Source organism: Osmerus eperlanus, chromosome 10 (genome assembly GCF_963692335.1).
Source record: "Osmerus eperlanus chromosome 10, fOsmEpe2.1, whole genome shotgun sequence".
NCBI lineage: Eukaryota > Metazoa > Chordata > Actinopteri > Osmeriformes > Osmeridae > Osmerus > Osmerus eperlanus.
The window spans coordinates 1,214,029-1,231,611 of record NC_085027.1 but is presented as its reverse complement, the minus strand read 5'-3'; the positions used below and the strand labels follow the sequence as shown (position 1 = coordinate 1,231,611).

The window sequence follows — 17,583 nt, the reverse complement described above, 5'->3', positions numbered from 1 at the left end:
CATGAAAGGTGATCCGAGACAGAGAGTTGGGAGTGACCTATTAAAACCAGGGAGGGGGGAGGGAAGGGGGGAGGGAGGCAGGCAGAGGGGGAGGGGAGGGGGAGAGAGGGGGAGGAGGGAGGGAGGATGTGACTGTCCTGATGACCACACCGGTGATGAAGAGTCAGTTCACTGCAACACCCCACACACACACACCTTCTAGACATGACACACCTCTCATGGCAGCCAGGCAAAAACACATCATTTACGTACACATAAAATTGCTCTAAATAAATTCAAATGTACACAAATGTATTCTCCCCTGATGGGGTGTTCGTTTCCCTGGTTGCCATGCATGTCTCTGAATGTGTGTGGAGTTTCGAAGGAGGCCTGTCCTGGGCGCTTCACACAACCCACACAGGAGCCCCCACACAGGGCCCCCCACACAGGGGCCCCCACACAGGGGCCCCCCACACAGGGGCCCCCCACACAGGGGCCCCCACACAGGGGCCCCCACACAGGGGCCCCCACACAGGAGCCCCCGAGGCAGGGCCCCCCACACAGGAGCCCCCACACAGGAGCCCCCACACAGGAGCCCCCACACAGGGGCCCCCACACAGGAGCCCCCACACAGGAGCCCCCACACAGGGGCCCCCACACAGGAGCCCCCACACAGGAGCCCCCACACAGGAGCCCCCACACAGGAGCCCCCACACAGGGGCCCCCACACAGGGGCCCCCACACAGGAGCCCCCGAGGCAGGGCCCCCCACACAGGAGCCCCCACACAGGAGCCCCCACACAGGAGCCCCCACACAGGAGCCCCCACACAGGAGCCCCCACACAGGGGCCCCCACACAGGAGCCCCCACACAGGAGCCCCCACACAGGGGCCCCCACACAGGAGCCCCCACACAGGAGCCCCCACACAGGAGCCCCCACACAGGGGCCCCCACACAGGGGCCCCCACACAGGGGCCCCCACACAGGAGCCCCCACACAGGGGCCCCCACACAGGAGCCCCCACACAGGAGCCCCCACACAGGAGCCCCCACACAGGGCCCCCCACACAGGGGCCCCCACACAGGGGCCCCCACACAGGAGCCCCCACACAGGAGCCCCCACACAGGAGCCCCCACACAGGGGCCCCACACAGGGGCCCCACACACAGGAGCCCCCACACAGGGCCCCCCCACACAGGGCCCCCCACACAGGAGCCCCCACACAGGAGCCCCCACACAGGGCCCCCCCACACAGGGCCCCCCACACAGGAGCCCCCACACAGGAGCCCCCACACAGGAGCCCCCAGGTGGAAGCCAGGCTCTCCACAGCAGGGAGGAGCCAGTGGGCCCACTGGGTGGAGGAGAGGAGAGAGAAAACAAACACCATCCAGAGCTCAGCTGCTGGTATGATAGTCACCTGCGGGCCCCTGGGGCGGCAGGAGGGGGGGTCTGGCCCCGGGAACCAGGCTCTGGGGGACACAGCAGCACAGGAAGTGACCTCACACCCTCGCCTCTCTCACACGGGGAGGGGGGGAGTCGTGTACTTTATGTTTGTGTACTGGTATGTTTGTTCTGGATGTGTGTGTATGGTGGGGGACACTGTTTATTCAGTGTGTCACACTGTCAGAGTTTGAGTGTGTTTTTTTTTTTATATATTCAATATTCACAGTATTTTCAAATTTTACATTGTCGTCAAAATTATTGCGATATTATCGCCAATATTCGATATATCGCCTAGCCCTAGTGTGTGTGTGTTCAGTGTGTGTGTGTTTTCAGTGTGTGTGTGTGTGTGTGTGTTCAGAGCGTCTCACCCGTGTTCCCCAGTGTGTCTCTGGGGTTGTTGTTCCTCATGGGCGGCACCACCATCGTCCTGACGACCGGCCTGCTGCCCTCCGTCACCGGGGCGATGCACGCCACCCGCGGCTCGCCGGCCTGGTTGCCGTTGGAGACGTAGCTGCGCGGGATGAAGGGGCTGGCGCGGCCGCGGCCGGACGAGTCGGAGGCCGGGGAGCCGCTCTCCTGCTCGTCATCAGACATGCTGGAGACCAGAGCAATCACACCCAGAGGTGAGGATGGAGCAGTGGGAGTGAGGGTGTGTGTGTACCTGTTGGGCTGCTGGCAGGGGGAGCTGTGGGACTGTGTGTGTGTGTGTGTGTGTACCTGTTGGGCTGCTTGCAGGGGAAGCTGTGGGACTGTGTGTGTGTGTGTACCTGTTGGGCTGCTTGCAGGGGAAGCTGTGGGACTGTGTGTGTGTGTACCTGTTGGGCTGCTTGCAGGGGGAGCTGTGGGACTGTGTGTGTGTGTGTGTGTGTGTGTGTGTGTGTGTGTGTGTGTGTGTACCTGTTGGGCTGCTTGCAGGGGGAGCTGTGGGACTGTGTGTGTGTGTGTGTGTACCTGTTGGGCTGCTTGCAGGGGGAGCTGTGGGACTGTGTGTGTGTGTGTGTGTGTGTGTGTGTGTGTACCTGTTGGGCTGCTTGCAGGGGGAGCTGTGGGACTGTGTGTGTGTGTGTGTGTACCTGTTGGGCTGCTTGCAGGGGGAGCTGTGGGACTGTGTGTGTGTGTGTGTGTACCTGTTGGGCTGCTTGCAGGGGGAGCTGTGGGACTGTGTGTGTGTGTGTGTGTGTGTGTACCTGTTGGGCTGCTTGCAGGGGGAGCTGTGGGACTGTGTGTGTGTGTGTACCTGTTGGGCTGCTTGCAGGGGGAGCTGTGGGACTGTGTGTGTGTGTGTACCTGTTGGGCTGCTTGCAGGGGGAGCTGTGGGACTGTGTGTGTGTGTGTGTACCTGTTGGGCTGCTTGCAGGGGGAGCTGTGGGACTGTGTGTGTGTGTGTGTGTACCTGTTGGGCTGCTTGCAGGGGGAGCTGTGGGACTGTGTGTGTGTGTGTGTACCTGTTGGGCTGCTTGCAGGGGGAGCTGTGGGACTGTGTGTGTGTGTGTGTGTGTGTGTACCTGTTGGGCTGCTTGCAGGGGGAGCTGTGGGACTGTGTGTGTGTGTGTGTGTGTGTGTACCTGTTGGGCTGCTTGCAGGGGGAGCTGTGGGACTGTGTGGAGGTAGAGGAGCTGGTGCTGAGCGTGCTGTCTGGGCTGCTGAGAGAACACACTCTCTCCATGCTCACGGTGCTCTGACACGCCTCACACTCCACACTGCCCTTACACCTGCACACGCACACGCACACCACACACCACACAGGAGGAAACAGAGGAGAGAAGTGACCAGATGAGTCTCGGGCCAGCGGTGCCCCAGACAAGGTTCAGCTTGTTACAGGACGCTAGTTTCCACTCACTCCAGTAAGTGTCTCTGTGAGCCTTCCTCCTCCTCCTCCTCCTCCTCCTCCTCGCTGCTGATGCTGATGATGCTGGCGGCAGGGCTGCAGGGGTCAGAGGTTGTCAGGGTCGGCCGCTGCTGCTGAGACGACGACATTCTCCCAGACTCAGCCTCCGCCTTACAGCAGCTAGGCTCCGCCTCCGGCACCGCCTCCCCAGCGACAGGCTGCGCCCCCGCCTCCTGCAGGTTCTGGGGGGCGTGGGCCATCTTGGGGGAGGGGCAGGTCGAGCTGGGGGCGTTGGTGGGGAGGGAGAAGGTGTTGGACCTGGAGAGACACCACGGTAAGGGGTTAGCAGTGTGTGTGTGTACCTGTGTGTGTGTGTGTGTGTGTGTGTGTGTGTGTGTGTGTGTACCTGGTGGCGCAGGGCTTGTTTCTCTTGTTGGCAGCAGGCTGTGGCCACACTACGTGAGCTATGCCTATGCTGATTGGCTGGTGGGCGGACATGGTCATCTGGTTGGTGATGAGCCTCTGGGGGTGGGGCATCATGGAGTTGTAATGGTTGCCATGGGGACGCACTTTCCTGCAACGACAGGCCAGAGTGTGAGATGAACCAACGATGATCATCGTTATCAATAATAGTTGCGGGTTCATTTAGCAGATGCTTTGACTAAAAGTGAAATGAAGGTGTTGGTTGTGGGGATTCAAACCTACAACCTGTTGAACTGCAGTAAAATTGCTTTAACTCAGCCAGCCACAGACACACACACACACACACACTTGAAGCATTAGTGACATAATATGCTGTGATCTCACTCACTCGAGGACATGAGTCATCAATACGCAGCAGAGACCAGTCCATAGCAACACAGTCCATGGCAACAGAGAGTCCATGGCAACAGAGAGTCCATGGCAACATAATTTAGGTGGAAAAATTGTTGGAAACCTGAACTGGTTCTGTTGTGACCCACCAGACTGTGTCCAAAAGCACCAGTCAGTATTCAGTCCACTGCAGACTGAATACTGACACCCAAGGTCTAGCTACGGACCAAGTCTGGATTTAAAGCGTCTGCTAAATGAATACAACGTAAAGATGTCATGCAAGTGTCATTAAAAGTCAGCCTTTTTATACACAGACAGAAGTGCACATACATGCACACACACACACACACACACACACACAGACAGACACATCTACACACACAGACAGACACATCTACACACACACACAGACAGACACATCTACACACACAGACAGACACATCTACACACACACAGACAGACACATCTACACACACACAGACAGATACAGACAGACAGACACATCTACAGACAGACACATCTACAGACAGACAGACACATCTACAGACAGACAGACATCTACAGACAGACACAGACAGACACATCTACAGACAGACACAGACAGACAGACATACACATCTACACACAGACAGACACATCTACAGACAGACAGACATCTACAGACAGACACAGACAGACATCTACAGACAGACACATCTACAGACAGACACAGACAGACAGACAGACACATCTACAGACAGACACAGACAGACACATCTACAGACAGACACAGACAGACAGACAGACACATCTACAGACAGACACAGACAGACACATCTACAGACAGACACAGACAGACAGACAGACACATCTACAGACAGACACAGACAGACACATCTACAGACAGACACACAGACACAGACAGACACAGACAGACAGGTCCCTCCATCCTCACCCCCAGTCTCCCAGCCTCTGGGGGGCAGTAGAGTCGGACGCCAGCGTGGTGGGAGGGGCCACGGGAGTCACCTGCTGCCAGGCAGGAACCAGGATCTGCTGCGCCCGATTGGACCAGGCCTGCTGAGGGGGAGGGGCCAGAGCAAACAGGGGCAGGGCTTATCATTAAGCAACAATCAGCACGTGGATGAATCTCATTAGAACCACTCTCTCTCTGTTATTGGCTGATCATGTCAGGGAAGGTAAGCTTCTACTGGAGCTGTACAGCAATGGTTCCCTCTCTCTCTCTCTCTCCTCCTTCTTCCCCATCTTTCTCTCTCCATCTCTCCATCTCTCCCTCCCTCCTTTCCCTCTCCCCTTCCCCCTCGCCTCACCTGTGTAATGACCCCGGCTCTGATCTGCAGGGGCTGGATGGGCGGGGCCTGGGTTACCAGGGGAACAGTCGTCTCCATGCGGACAGAATAGCCAGTCGGCTTGGCCACACTGCTGGGGATCCCTAGAGAGAGAAGGGGTGAGGGAGGGAGGGAGGGGGAGGAACCCCATCATTCCTGGCTGGTGGCTGGACGCAGAACTGTGACTGGGTGGAGAGGACACTTCATCATGAGGGGTGGAGTGTCAGTTCTTACCCTGGAGGGGGGGGCACAGGATCAGAGCCTGCGGGAACGACTCGTTGCACCCAAACTGGCCACTTCCTGTCTGCAGAGGTATCCCAGGATGCATCACGGAGGGGGCGGAGGGGGCTAGAGCCTGGGGGGGGGGGAGCAGAGAGTGGAAGTGAGTATCTGGAAACACTCAGCTCGAAGTCAAAACCGCCTCTAATTACTTTGAAACCCGACAACAAGCGTCCGCAGTAACACCAGAGCTCCACCAGACGGCGTCCTTCCTGACACACACACCAGGATTTAACAAAGAGGGCAGCGTGGACCTGGGGTCAGAGGGCACCCCGGTGTGACCTGGCAACGATCACAGGAGTTGTAAAACAGGAAGTAGGCCAACAAAGCTTCCCCCTAGTCACAGCAGCTAGCCAGACCCCTCAACACACACAGCAGCTAGCCAGACCCCTCAACACACACAGCAGCTAGCCAGACCCCTCACTCAGACTGAGGCCTGAACACTGTTCTGGGTTCTCTCTCTCCTCTTGGAAGAGGAAGGATGTTAACTAACGGCAGCAAACTGAAATGTGAGTGGATTTCTCCCTCTCTCTCTCCCTCTCTCTCCCTCTCTCCCTGTCTCCCTCTCTCTCCCTGTCTCACTCTCTCCCTCTCTCTCCCTGTCTCCCTCTCTCTCCCTGTCTCCCTCTCTCTCCCTGTCTCCCTCTCTCTCCCTGTCTCCCTCTCTCTCCGTACTCCCTCTGTCTCTCTCTCCCCCCCTCTCCCCCCCCCCCCTTTCCCCCCCAACACTAACCCATCTCTGTAACACGATCAGATCTGTCGTTTAAGAGGGTCAACTCATCCGTTTCCCTAAGCAACGAGACACACTTGCGTCGTTGCCGTGACGTCGCCCGGTTGCCGCGGAAACGGGGGAGAGACGCAACCGGCTGACTTGCAGAACGGCGGGTGCGTGTCTGTGTACATGTGTGTGTCTGTGTGTGTGTCTGTGTGTGTGTCTGTGTCTGTGTGTGTGTCTGTGTGTGTGTCTGTGTCTGTGTGTGTGTGTGTGTCTGTGTGTGTGTCTGTGTGTGTGTCTGTGTGTACGTGTGTGTGTCTCTGTGCACGCGTGTGTGTACGTGTGTGGGGGGATCTTTATACACACAGGAAATGCAAGACTAGTTGTGCATACACACAGTTTCTAATATTTATACATGTCATATACAACTGTAGTATAGGCGCTCTGTATACTACAGCAGACTACTGTATCCATCCACCCAACACATAGAAGTCTAGCTGTGTAGTCAATCCAGAGTACTTCCTCCTTCCTGCTCAGCAGACAGGAAGTGACACGGAGGCTGACCTGTGTGTGGACGCCTCAGCAGACAGGAAGTGACACGGAGGCTGACCTGTGTGTGGACGCCGGCCATCTTGCTGAAGGGCCCCGTCAGGCTGGCGGAGGAGGTCACCGGGCGGAGGAACGGGGCTTTGTTCCGGTTCACCGAGTCATAGACACCAGGACGAGAGCGACACACATCCATGATGTGGAAACATGATTTAACCCTGAGGGGGAGGAGAGGGGAGGGGAGGAAAGGGGAGGAGAGGGGAGGGGAGGAGGAGAGGCGGAGGGGGCAGAAGAGGGGAGGGATGAGAGGGGAAGGGGAGGAAAAGGCCAAGGGTGACAAGAGAGGGATGAGGGGAAGGGAGATCAAATCCAATCCGGAAAATCTATTCAATCAATACGACTGGTATTCTGGTGGCTGTTTTCCTGTGCAAGCCAATGGGAACAGCAGACTCACTGGTTGCTATGGGGGAAGTCGAGCAGGTGCTGCATGGTGACAAACGGGTGACTGAGGACGTCTGCAGGGACGATCCTCTGCTCGGCGTCGATCATCAGCATCCTCTTCAGCAGGCTCACAAACTCCCCGCGGTCACCCTTCTCCGCAAGCTGGTCATTACCTTCAAGGTTCAGCACCAAATTCACCTGGGAAAGGACACACGGAATCACTGCTAAGTGTGTGTCGATACATACACACGTACACAAGCAGACATCCACATAAACACCCACACAGCCACATAACACACTCAGCCAGCCACATAACACACACTGAACTTTAAAACTTTATTCCTTGTACGGATGTGAGGGTAAGTACCATTTGAGAACGGATTCATTGAGGCCTCAGCTAAAACCATAGCGGAGGCGTTTATCAAAAGGTTAACATTTGAACATTTGAGTTTTTTCTCTCATGAATCACCACCCTAATTTCTCCAGCTTCCCTCTGTTCTGCTTGGCAACAGGGAGGGAACATCCAGCCATCTGTCTGCTAAGGAACTTCCTGTGACTGTTTCAACAACGAACGGGGAGAAAAAATGATTCAAAAGCATCTCGTCGGTCTCTGCGTCTGTCATGACGAGTCTCATGGGGTTTTTCCTCCCCGGTAACGATACGCGGTCGGCATGACGCCATCACTACTACCGCTGAACACTCACTTCTTGTCTCCCACCAGGTGCTCTATATCCTGCAACCACCTGACAGTCCACTTCCTGTCAGGTTAATGTTATAAAGTAACGTCCTCACTTGGCTTTTGTCAAAAGCGACACACAGGGAAGGATTTGAACCGGTAACCTCTTGGGTCTGCATTCATAACTTCGAAGATAGAATGAGGCAAGCACTTCCTGTGGGAAATTGCTCACTTCCTGTCCTCCAAACAGCTGAAGATGTACTTCCTGTGTGGTGGACTTACGTGCGCTATGTCATCCAAACAGCTGAAGATGTACTTCCTGTGTTGTGGACTTACGTGCGCTATGTCATCCAAACAGCTGAAGATGTACTTCCTGGCCTCCTTGGATTTCATCCCTGTCTCGGTCTCGTGGCTGTCTGTGGACTGCAGGAGACACAGTTAGACAACACAAAACACGGAACACGTACACTAAAACTCAGATTCTCACTGATCTCTACGGGAGGAGCACAACCTGTATTCAGCTTTGTTGACAGCCTGACTCGACAGATTGTCTGTCATTATGGTCGAGAAATCAGTTCCTTTAATTAGCAAACCAGGTTTTAATCTGTGGCAAGATGGGTCAGCTCATGGAGGTGTGTGTTTGTGAAGAGGGTAGGTGAGAGAGGGCAGTTTAGGAGCTGTGTTTGGGAGGGTTCTGACAGGATGTCAGTGTGTGCAGGGGGGGCTATGTGAGGCACGCAGACGCTTTTCAACATCAGTGTGTATCTAAGGGGGGGTTTGGGATCAAAGGTCAACAGAGGGAGTGTTTTAGCCTTGTGTGTGTGTGTGATTGTGAGGAGTGGCGAGTCTGATGGTGGGGTGTTTCTGGGTGTGTGTGTGTGTGTGGTGTGTGTGTGTGGTGTGTGTGTGTGTACCTTCAGTCTCCATGCTGCGTAGGGGGAGTCAGACTCTCTGCAGAAGAAGCGAGATGTTTTTGTCCCCACATTCAGCAGGTGCTCCCCTGGTAAACCCTGCGTCTGGGAGATGTAGCGGATCTGGAGGGAGGGGTGGAGGGAGGGAGGGGTGGAAGGAGGGGTGGAGGGAGGGGTGGAGGGAGGGAGGGAGGGAGGGGTGGAGGGAGGGAGGGAGGGGTGGAGGGAGGGGTGGAGGGGTGGAGGGAAGAATTTGTGTCATTTTGTGTTGACAGGTGTTGAGGTAAGAAGAACAGTGTCAGGGCTCTAGAGTGCGACCAATATGGTCGCACGATGCGACCGAAATGTGTACGGGTGCGACAAAATGTTTTCCAAGGTTGCACCGGTGCACCTAACCTCCTCGCATCCGCTGTCTCTCCACAAACGAAGCGTTTGTTATCCTTTGACGGAACTGACACTCATGGTTGGATCATATCGTGGTCTAAACCAATCAGAGACAGAGATGGGGCGGGTCTTTGCCTCTGATTGGCTGTGGTCCAGATATTCCTGTAGCTCCGTGCTGTGTGATTGAAATTACGACCTGAGCACCAGAGTCAGTTTAGCAGACCTGGGCATTGTATGGCCCGCGGGCCATAACCGGCCACAGGCTGTCTCAATCCGGCCCGCGTGAGGTAAATCAAAAAAAAAAAAATCTGTGTTTGTGAAGATTAACTAGTTACAAATAAAACAAAACACTGTTGTTGTTTTTACTGTTTATTACTTCTATAGTCTTTACCTACACCAAAATCTAAAATATTTATATAGATATTTACAGAATATCCTTATTCTTCTGATAACCAGCTAATCAAAATATATACTTTACTGCTTTTTACAATGGGAGAAAATGAATAGTGAGCAAATTGATGAGGCCCTCCAACACATTTCAGGTTTCTCATGTGGCCCCTTGTAAAAATGAATTGCGGACCCCTGAGTTACGAAGCTGGGCCATGGAGCTAACCCATGGAGCTAGGATTTTGATGCTAGGGAGAGTGTGGCAAGATGATTTAGCCAAGGCCATAGGGCAAGAAGGCCAAATTACAGGTGTTGGCCATCTGAAGGGCATGCGACAGCAAGGTGTGACCCGCTATAAGACTATGAGCCATGAAATGTTAGGTCTCAGTTCAGGGAAGCACTTTTAAACAGTAGCACTTTCTATTTTGAAATGTTTTATTTTGCTTAAAATATTTTTGTTTGGCAGCTCAGTGAAGCACTTAAAAGATAAAAAAAATGTATATACAGTATGATTGTGCTTCAAATAAAAAATATATTTACCTACACCTTATTCTTGTTTAAGATCATTTACATAATATATATGAATGTATATGGAGCGTGATAAAAAGGTGACCTTGAAATTGTGGCTACGCAAGGAAAAATTTGGGTACACCTAAATGTTGTGCTGGTGCACCTAAATAAAAAAAGTTAGGCGCACCAGTGCAACCAAGGCAACAAGTTAGTCTGGAGCCCTGAGTATAATGTGAACATAACAGCGTTCAGTCTTCACATCCAGGTCAGGGGTCAGGGGTCAGTTCTGTGAATGACCTGCCCCTCCCACAGCCACACCAACAACCCAGCTTCAACAGCACTCCACAGCTGACTGTCTGTGTGTGTGCGAGAGTGTGTGTGTGAGAGTGTGTTTGGTGTGGGTGCAGTGTGTGTGTCATATGACCTTGGAGATGGTTGTTACCAAAGTGAGGGCGGTAAATCCGATCTGTAGCACTGATGTGTGACTGGATGCATTTGTTTTGAGTGTGTGAGTGGGTGTGTGTGTGTGACAGTGCATGCTTGGTGTGTGTGTGTGTGTGTGTGTGAGAGGGTCAGGGCCTCTACAGTAGGTATAACACTCACATAACGTGTGCCAAGCTGTGTGTGTACGTGTGTGTGTGTGTGTCAGCTGTTCTGAGAGAGATAATAACTGGATCAGGTTTACAAGAGAGGAGGCAGGAGAGGAGGAGGGAGAGGCAGGAGAGAAGAGGGGGAGAGAGGCAGGAGAGAGGCAGAGGAGAGAGAGGCGTGTCTGACGTCAGTCACAGAGAGGTGTAAGAGAAAACATCCATTAGAGGCTGAGTGGTACTGGCGGGGAGGGGGGGGGGAGGTGGAGGTGGAGGGAGAGAGGCGAAGGGAACTATGATCTCCTTGGCCCTGGACAGGGGCTTTCCTAACTAGCCTTGTAGGGGCTGTGTGTGAGGCTGCATTAGAGGCCGTGTGTGAGGCTGCAGTAGAGGCCGTGGTAGAGGTCTGGTTCACTGTTGACCAGCTTTCTTATGCAAACAACGTCTGGATTAACAGCTTGGCTTCCAACAACACAGCGCTGACTTGTTAACCCTCCTGTCCACAGGCCTGGCACACACCCCCCTCCCTTTAAGACCCAGGGGGAAAGACTGCACCCAGGACCAGGCACGGAATGTAAACACCCTGACTGGGACAGATACCATGAGACAGACCCACAAGAAGATACACGTGTCTGTCTCTCCCTGTCTCTCCCTGTCTCTCTCCCTGTCTCTCCCTGTCTCTCCCTGTCTCTCCCTGTCTCTCCCTGTCTCTCTCCCACATCACATGGATTAAGGAGACGAGCAGAGGAGACACGAGGGGCTAGGAGGAGAGGGGAGAGGAGGGGAGAGAAGAGGGGAGAGGAGAGGGGAGAGGAGGAGAGGAGGGGTGAGGAGGAGAGGGGAGAGGGGAGAGGAGAGAGGAGAGGGGAGGACGGGTGAGGAGAGGGGAGAGGTGAGAAGAGGGGAGAGGTGAGGATAGGGGAGAGGAGAGGACGGGTGAGGAGAGGGGAGAGGTGAGGAGAGGGGAGGGGTGAGGAGAGGGGAGAGGAGGAGAGGGGAGAGGAGAGGACGGGTGAGGAGAGGGGAGAGGACGGGTGAGGAGAGGGGAGAGGACGGGTGAGGAGAGGGCAGAGGTGAGGAGAGGGGAGAGGAGGGGTGAGGAGAGGGGAGGGGTGAGAGGAGAGGAGGGGTGAGGAGAGGGGAGAGGAGGGCTGAGGAGAGGGGAGGAGAGGGGAGGGGTGAGGAGAGGGGAGGGGTGAGGAGAGGGGAGGGGTGAGGAGAGGGGAGAGGAGGGGTGATGAGAGGGGTGAGGAGAGGGGAGGGGTGAGGAGAAGGGGAGAGGAGAGAGGAGAGAGGGAAGAGCGAGCGAGACAGATCCAGGACACAGAGGAGGACTATGAGAAACATCTGAGCTGTCTGCCGATGAGCAGAGGACACACACAGCCAGGAGAGGTCAGAGGTTCTGACAACATCTGTGTTTGTATGTGTGTGTATATATATATATATATATATATATATATATATATATATGTGTGTGTGTGTGTGTGTGTGTGTGTGTGTGTGTTATCTTTGGAGCCCACATGTTGCTCCATCTACAGTCCTGTGTGTGTGGCACCAGTGTGTGGGAGGCTAGGTTGGGATGAGTGTATTCATTGCCATTCTGAAGGCATCACAGTGCTAATCTCATCTTGCTGCCATGAGGTCGGACATGATCATTAATATCCTGACGCATTCCTCGCCTCCTCTCCTCTTCTCATCCTCTCCTCTTCTCCCCTCTCTTCCTCCATCCAGGGCTCTGATGAATGTCACTAAGGTGCCGTTGTGGTGGCACATTACCGCACACTGCGGATGACGACTAAGACAGCAAGTATGCGCAAAGGTGAGTGTGTGTACGTGCATAGACATGATGTTTGTGTGTTTGGGGGAACCCACATGTTTTCCCAGAAGGCATGTTGCTGCCACGCTGGGAGACAAACCACTGCTCTTGATGATGCCAACCTCCCTCATAACCATGCAAGAGTTACGCCAGGAGGGGGGAGAGAGGGAGGGAGAGAGAGAGAGAGGGAGGTGCAACCTGGGGACATTCCCGAGATCCTTGCAGCAATCAGTCCTTGATAACAGAATCTGGACTGGTGCCAAAGATGTTTCAAAGACATCACACACACACACACAGAAGTTGATAGGGGAAAGATAAAGGCGAGCCACCAGTCTGCCTTAGTGTGGGTCTGAGGGTAGGAGGAGGTATAAATACATTGTGCTGTGGAACCAGACTCTAACTATATATATATAACCACATAAACCCAAACCCACCCTAAGAGCAGTAGAGTGTGTGTGTGTGTGTGTGTGTGTGTGTGTGTGTGTTTGAGTGTGGGGTAGAGAGCTCTGCAAATTCAGGAGCTGAATATCACTTCAAACCAATAACAAGCCCTCTCTGTTTGAATGTCACTAGTGTGGAGGCAGAACCCTAGCCCTAACCCTAACCCTAGCCCTAACCCTAGCCCTAGCCCTAACCCTAACCCTAGCCCTAACCCTAGCCCTAGCACTAGCCTTGGGGTTTTACTGCATGCTGAAACCCACTGGGACTTCTGCCATGACGCAGGCATGATGATGCCATCTAACTCAAGACTTCATGAATAGGTGGAAAGACTCCATCACTTGCTGTCGCTCTGTCGCTCTGTCGCTCTGTCGCTCTGTCGCTCTGTCGCTCTGTCGCTCTGTCGCTCTCTGTCTTACCCTGGGCAGCCACATCCATCAGCTCCGCCCCACCCTGCCCATCACCTCCGCCCCACCCTGCCCATCAGCTCCGCCCCACCCTTCCCATCACCTCCGCCCCACCCTGCCCATCACCTCCGCCCCACCCTGCCCATCACCTCCGCCCCACCCTGCCCATCACCTCCGCCCCACCCTGCCCATCACCTCCGCCCCACCCTGCCCATCACCTCCGCCCCACCCTGCCCATCACCTCCGCCCCACCCAGCCCATCAGCTCCGCCCCACCCTGCCCATCAGCTCCGCCCCACCCTGCCCATCAGCTCCGCCCCACCCTGCCCATCACCTCCGCCCCACCCTGCCCATCACCTCCGCCCCACCCTGCCCATCAGCTCCGCCCCACCCTGCCCATCAGCTCCGCCCCACCCTGCCCATCAGCTCCGCCCCACCCTGCCCATCACCTCCGCCCCACCCTGCCCATCAGCTCCGCCCCACCCTGCCCATCAGCTCCGCCCCACCCTGCCCATCAGCTCCGCCCCACCCTGCCCATCAGCTCCGCCCCACCCTGCCCATCACCTCCGCCCCACCCTGCCCATCACCTCCGCCCCACCCTGCCCATCACCTCCGCCCCACCCTGCCCATCAGCTCCGCCCCACCCTGCCCATCAGCTCCGCCCCACCCTGCCCATCACCTCCGCCCCACCCTGCCCATCACCTCCGCCCCACCCTGCCCATCACCTCCGCCCCACCCTGCCCATCAGCTCCGCCCCACCCTGCCCATCACCTCCGCCCCACCCTGCCCATCACCTCCGCCCCACCCTGCCCATCACCTCCGCCCCACCCTGCCCATCACCTCCGCCCCACCCTGCCCATCACCTCCGCCCCACCCTGCCCATCACCTCCGCCCCACCCTGCCCATCAGCTCCGCCCCACCCTGCCCATCAGCTCCGCCCCACCCTGCCCATCACTCTCCTTCCTCTCCCTCTCTCTGGAGCCCTCCTCCTGCCTCTCTCTACTCACTATTCCACACCATCCTATTTTCCCTGTGATTACTACACCCTTATTATAACACCTTATTATAACACCTAACACACAAGGAAACATACGAATGCTTATTAGTGTAAATAACCTGTGATATTATAGTGTTTAACTAACTTACTCAAATACGAGAGGAGAATTAGGGAGGAGGGAGAGCAAAGGGAGGAGGAGAGAGAAGAGAGTAGAATGTAGGAGAGAAGTGGAGAGAATGAGGGGGGAGGAGAGAGGAGAGGTGAAGGGGGGGATAAGGGAGGAGAGAAGAGGAGGGAATGAGGGGGGAGGAGAGAGAGGAGAGGTGAAGGGGGGGGGGATAAGGGAGGAGAGAAGAGGAGATGAGTCAAAGCGGATGGTGACTCAGAGAGAGTAGGAGGAACACAGCAGGAGAGGAGAGCATTCAGCTGGAGAAGAGGACTGATACAAGAGGAGGAAGAGGAGGACACAACCGAGGAGTGAGGGAGGAAGGAAGGAGAGGGAGGAGGTGAGGAGAGAGGGAGGTGAGGAGAGGGAGGAAAGAGAGGTTACCTGGTCGTACTCCAGGGCTCCAGGGTAGAGGGGCCAGCCCAGGAACAGCTCAGCGATCACACAACCCAGGGACCACATGTCTATGGCCTCGCAGAACGGCAGACCCAGGATGATCTCTGGAGCCCTGAACAGAGAACACACACACGCTGACTACACCCGGCATGTCAACACACCGCATCAATATACCATCATATCACACTACACCACATATAGCAATGGAGGTCAGGGGTCAGACTTAGCTGCTGGCTAGCCTACGTGCCAAGCCCTGCAGGTCAAAGGTTAACATGCAAGACTGGACCCTAAGGTGTTCCTGTCCAAGGTAACGTGAGAGCATGTCCTGCAGGGGTCAGAGATCAGGCTACACTCCTGGCTAGCCTACACGGTCAGCGAGACCCAGGTACCAAGAACAGGGCCCATCCTCCCAGGATGACCCCAGGAGAGCAAGGGTGTTAAACAGCGTCTCAGGAGAACAGATACACGGTCATTATCCTGCCAGGCGGTGGGATGAGTTTCGGCAGAAAGACAGTGCACCTCTATACTTCTGCTATGCCATTCCCCTGCTTCCTGTCAGGCCACAGGCTGTCATGGTGGAGCGGCAGGCTGGGCCCAGGCTGTCATGGTGGAGCGGCAGGCTGGGCCCAGGCTGTCATGGTGGAGCGGCAGGCTGGGCCCAGGCTGTCATGGTGGAGCGGCAGGCTGGGCCCAGGCTGTCATGGTGGAGCGGCAGGCTGCTGTGGAGCCCGGGGGGAGAAACACAGGAACGGAGGAGGTTTGAACGGGTATTTTTACCCAGGTTTTCTCAGAGCGTGAATATCTCTGAGTGACAAATGGTCCTGAAGTCTAAATACACCTTCTGATGTCAGGAGGAGGGAAGTTCCGAGAGGTGTGCGTGTGTGTGTATGTATGGATGTTGTGTTTGTGCGTGTGTGTGTGTGCATGTATGGATGTTGTGTGTGTGTGCATGTGTGTGTGTGTGTATGGATGTTGTGTTTGTGCGTGTGTGTGTGTGTATGTATGGATGTTGTGTTTGTGCGTGTGTGTGTGTGTGTATGGATGTTGTGTTTGTGCGTGTGTGTGTGTGTATGGATGGATGTTGTGTTTGTGCGTGTGTGTGTGTGCATGTATGGATGTTGTGTTTGTGCGTGTGTGTGTGTGCATGTATGGATGTTGTGTGTGTGTGCATGTGTGTGTGTGTGTATGGATGTTGTTTGTGTGTGTGTGTGTGCGCGGGTGTGCATGTGTAAGGGAACCTTCCTCACGTCAGTTATTCAGCTGTTTTTTTCCGACAGCATCAATTACATGGGGAGCCTGTCGTAAAGATACAGCAGGAAGGCACCTCTAAGTGTGTGTGTGTGTGTGTGTGTGTGTGTCAGCAGTGGGTATATGAAGTCATTTTCCTCCAGCGTATATAGAAGGGGGGGGGGGGGGGGGGGGCAATCAGATAGCACACCATCAACAGGATTAAGATCAGGCATATCAATGACGAGTAGCAGGACCAGCAGGCCAATCCACACACTGGAGCACAGGAGGTGCTGGGGGAGGAGGGAGGGGGGAGGGGGGAGGTGCTGGGGGAGGAGGGAGGGTGAGGTGCTGGGGGAGAAGGGAGGGGGGAGGAGGGAGGAGGGAGCTGCTGGGGGAGGAGGGGGGTCCAGCCTGTCTAATAACACCGTTCAAACTAAAGGTTATAACAAGCATCCCAAACCCTCATAGGCCGAGGACTATTAATACCAAAGGGGGAGGGGAGGGGAGGGGAGGAGGGGAGGGGTTGGTAAATACATTCGGTCCTCAGGCAGAGCTCTGAATATTCATACGGTTACTTCTGAATATTCATACGGTTTCATATAGTGCACTTAACATGACCTCAACCAAACAAGGTATGAGGACTGAATTCAGAGGAACGTAGAAAGCATCAAAGAAAGGCCCGACCCACGCCCAGCCTGACCCACATGTTTTGAAAGGTTGAAAAATATATTTTTTTCTAAATATAAAATATTTCCCCAAAATATTTTCCCCCAATTATTTTCAACAATATTGTAAAAGTAAAAATATTGTAGGATGTGTGTTGATCTGTTGTTGTTTTTTTTACAACAAATGTTCACTAAATATTTTGAACAAATATTTTCAAAACAGTATGAGAGTATCTATACTTCTACTTGAGTGACGGATGTGTGTACTTTTTCATTTACATATTATTATTATTATCTGTCAACACACACAGACAGACAGTCTGCCTGGTTCTCAGTTAGCTAATTCAGAGCTGCTGGCTGAGATACTGCAGTCTAAGCTGTAACTCACACATGCATCCTCATCCAGCTCCCTCACCAGACCAAACTAATAGATCCCAAATGCTGTTAACTGCCTGTTTGGCACCTGCAGGACATCGAGGCTCTCGCTCTGGCTGTGTTCCTCCTGACTCTCTCTCTCCAGCCCCTCTGGGTGTTCGTGACACCAGCAGCAGCAGCAGCTGTCCAGTTTGAGGTGTGGACTGGGTGTAGGTCTCTGCACTGTCAACACCAGGCCCTCCCCTGGCTAGCATTTTACATTTAGTCATTTA

General features: G+C 54.7%; 2 protein-coding genes across 5 annotated transcripts in view; one reads left to right on the top strand and one right to left on the bottom strand.

Annotated features, from left to right (window-relative positions):
* The window catches only part of LOC134028510 (apoptosis-associated speck-like protein containing a CARD), a 386,877-nt gene that overhangs the window by 126,807 nt on the left and 242,487 nt on the right, over window positions 1–17,583 (top strand). The gene's annotated exons all lie outside the window — the stretch shown is intronic.
* hipk3b (homeodomain interacting protein kinase 3b) overlaps window positions 1–17,583 on the bottom strand; it is a 51,823-nt gene that overhangs the window by 6,177 nt on the left and 28,063 nt on the right. The window contains exons 3-15 of one of the 4 annotated variants that reach the window (XM_062471982.1): window positions 15,030–15,153; window positions 8,958–9,077; window positions 8,380–8,466; window positions 7,381–7,565; window positions 6,991–7,144; window positions 5,621–5,741; window positions 5,369–5,490; window positions 4,996–5,117; window positions 3,655–3,822; window positions 3,261–3,566; window positions 2,986–3,132; window positions 1,789–2,015; window positions 1,395–1,446 (exon numbers count right to left, since the gene is read on the bottom strand). In XM_062471982.1, coding sequence (XP_062327966.1) covers window positions 1,395–1,446; window positions 1,789–2,015; window positions 2,986–3,132; window positions 3,261–3,566; window positions 3,655–3,822; window positions 4,996–5,117; window positions 5,369–5,490; window positions 5,621–5,741; window positions 6,991–7,144; window positions 7,381–7,565; window positions 8,380–8,466; window positions 8,958–9,077; window positions 15,030–15,153 — 1,935 coding nt within the window. The remainder of the gene's footprint in view (window positions 1–1,394; window positions 1,447–1,788; window positions 2,016–2,985; window positions 3,133–3,260; window positions 3,567–3,654; window positions 3,823–4,995; window positions 5,118–5,368; window positions 5,491–5,620; window positions 5,742–6,990; window positions 7,145–7,380; window positions 7,566–8,379; window positions 8,467–8,957; window positions 9,078–15,029; window positions 15,154–17,583) is intronic. The other 3 variants (XM_062471983.1, XM_062471984.1, XM_062471985.1) reach the window with 3 other exon arrangements.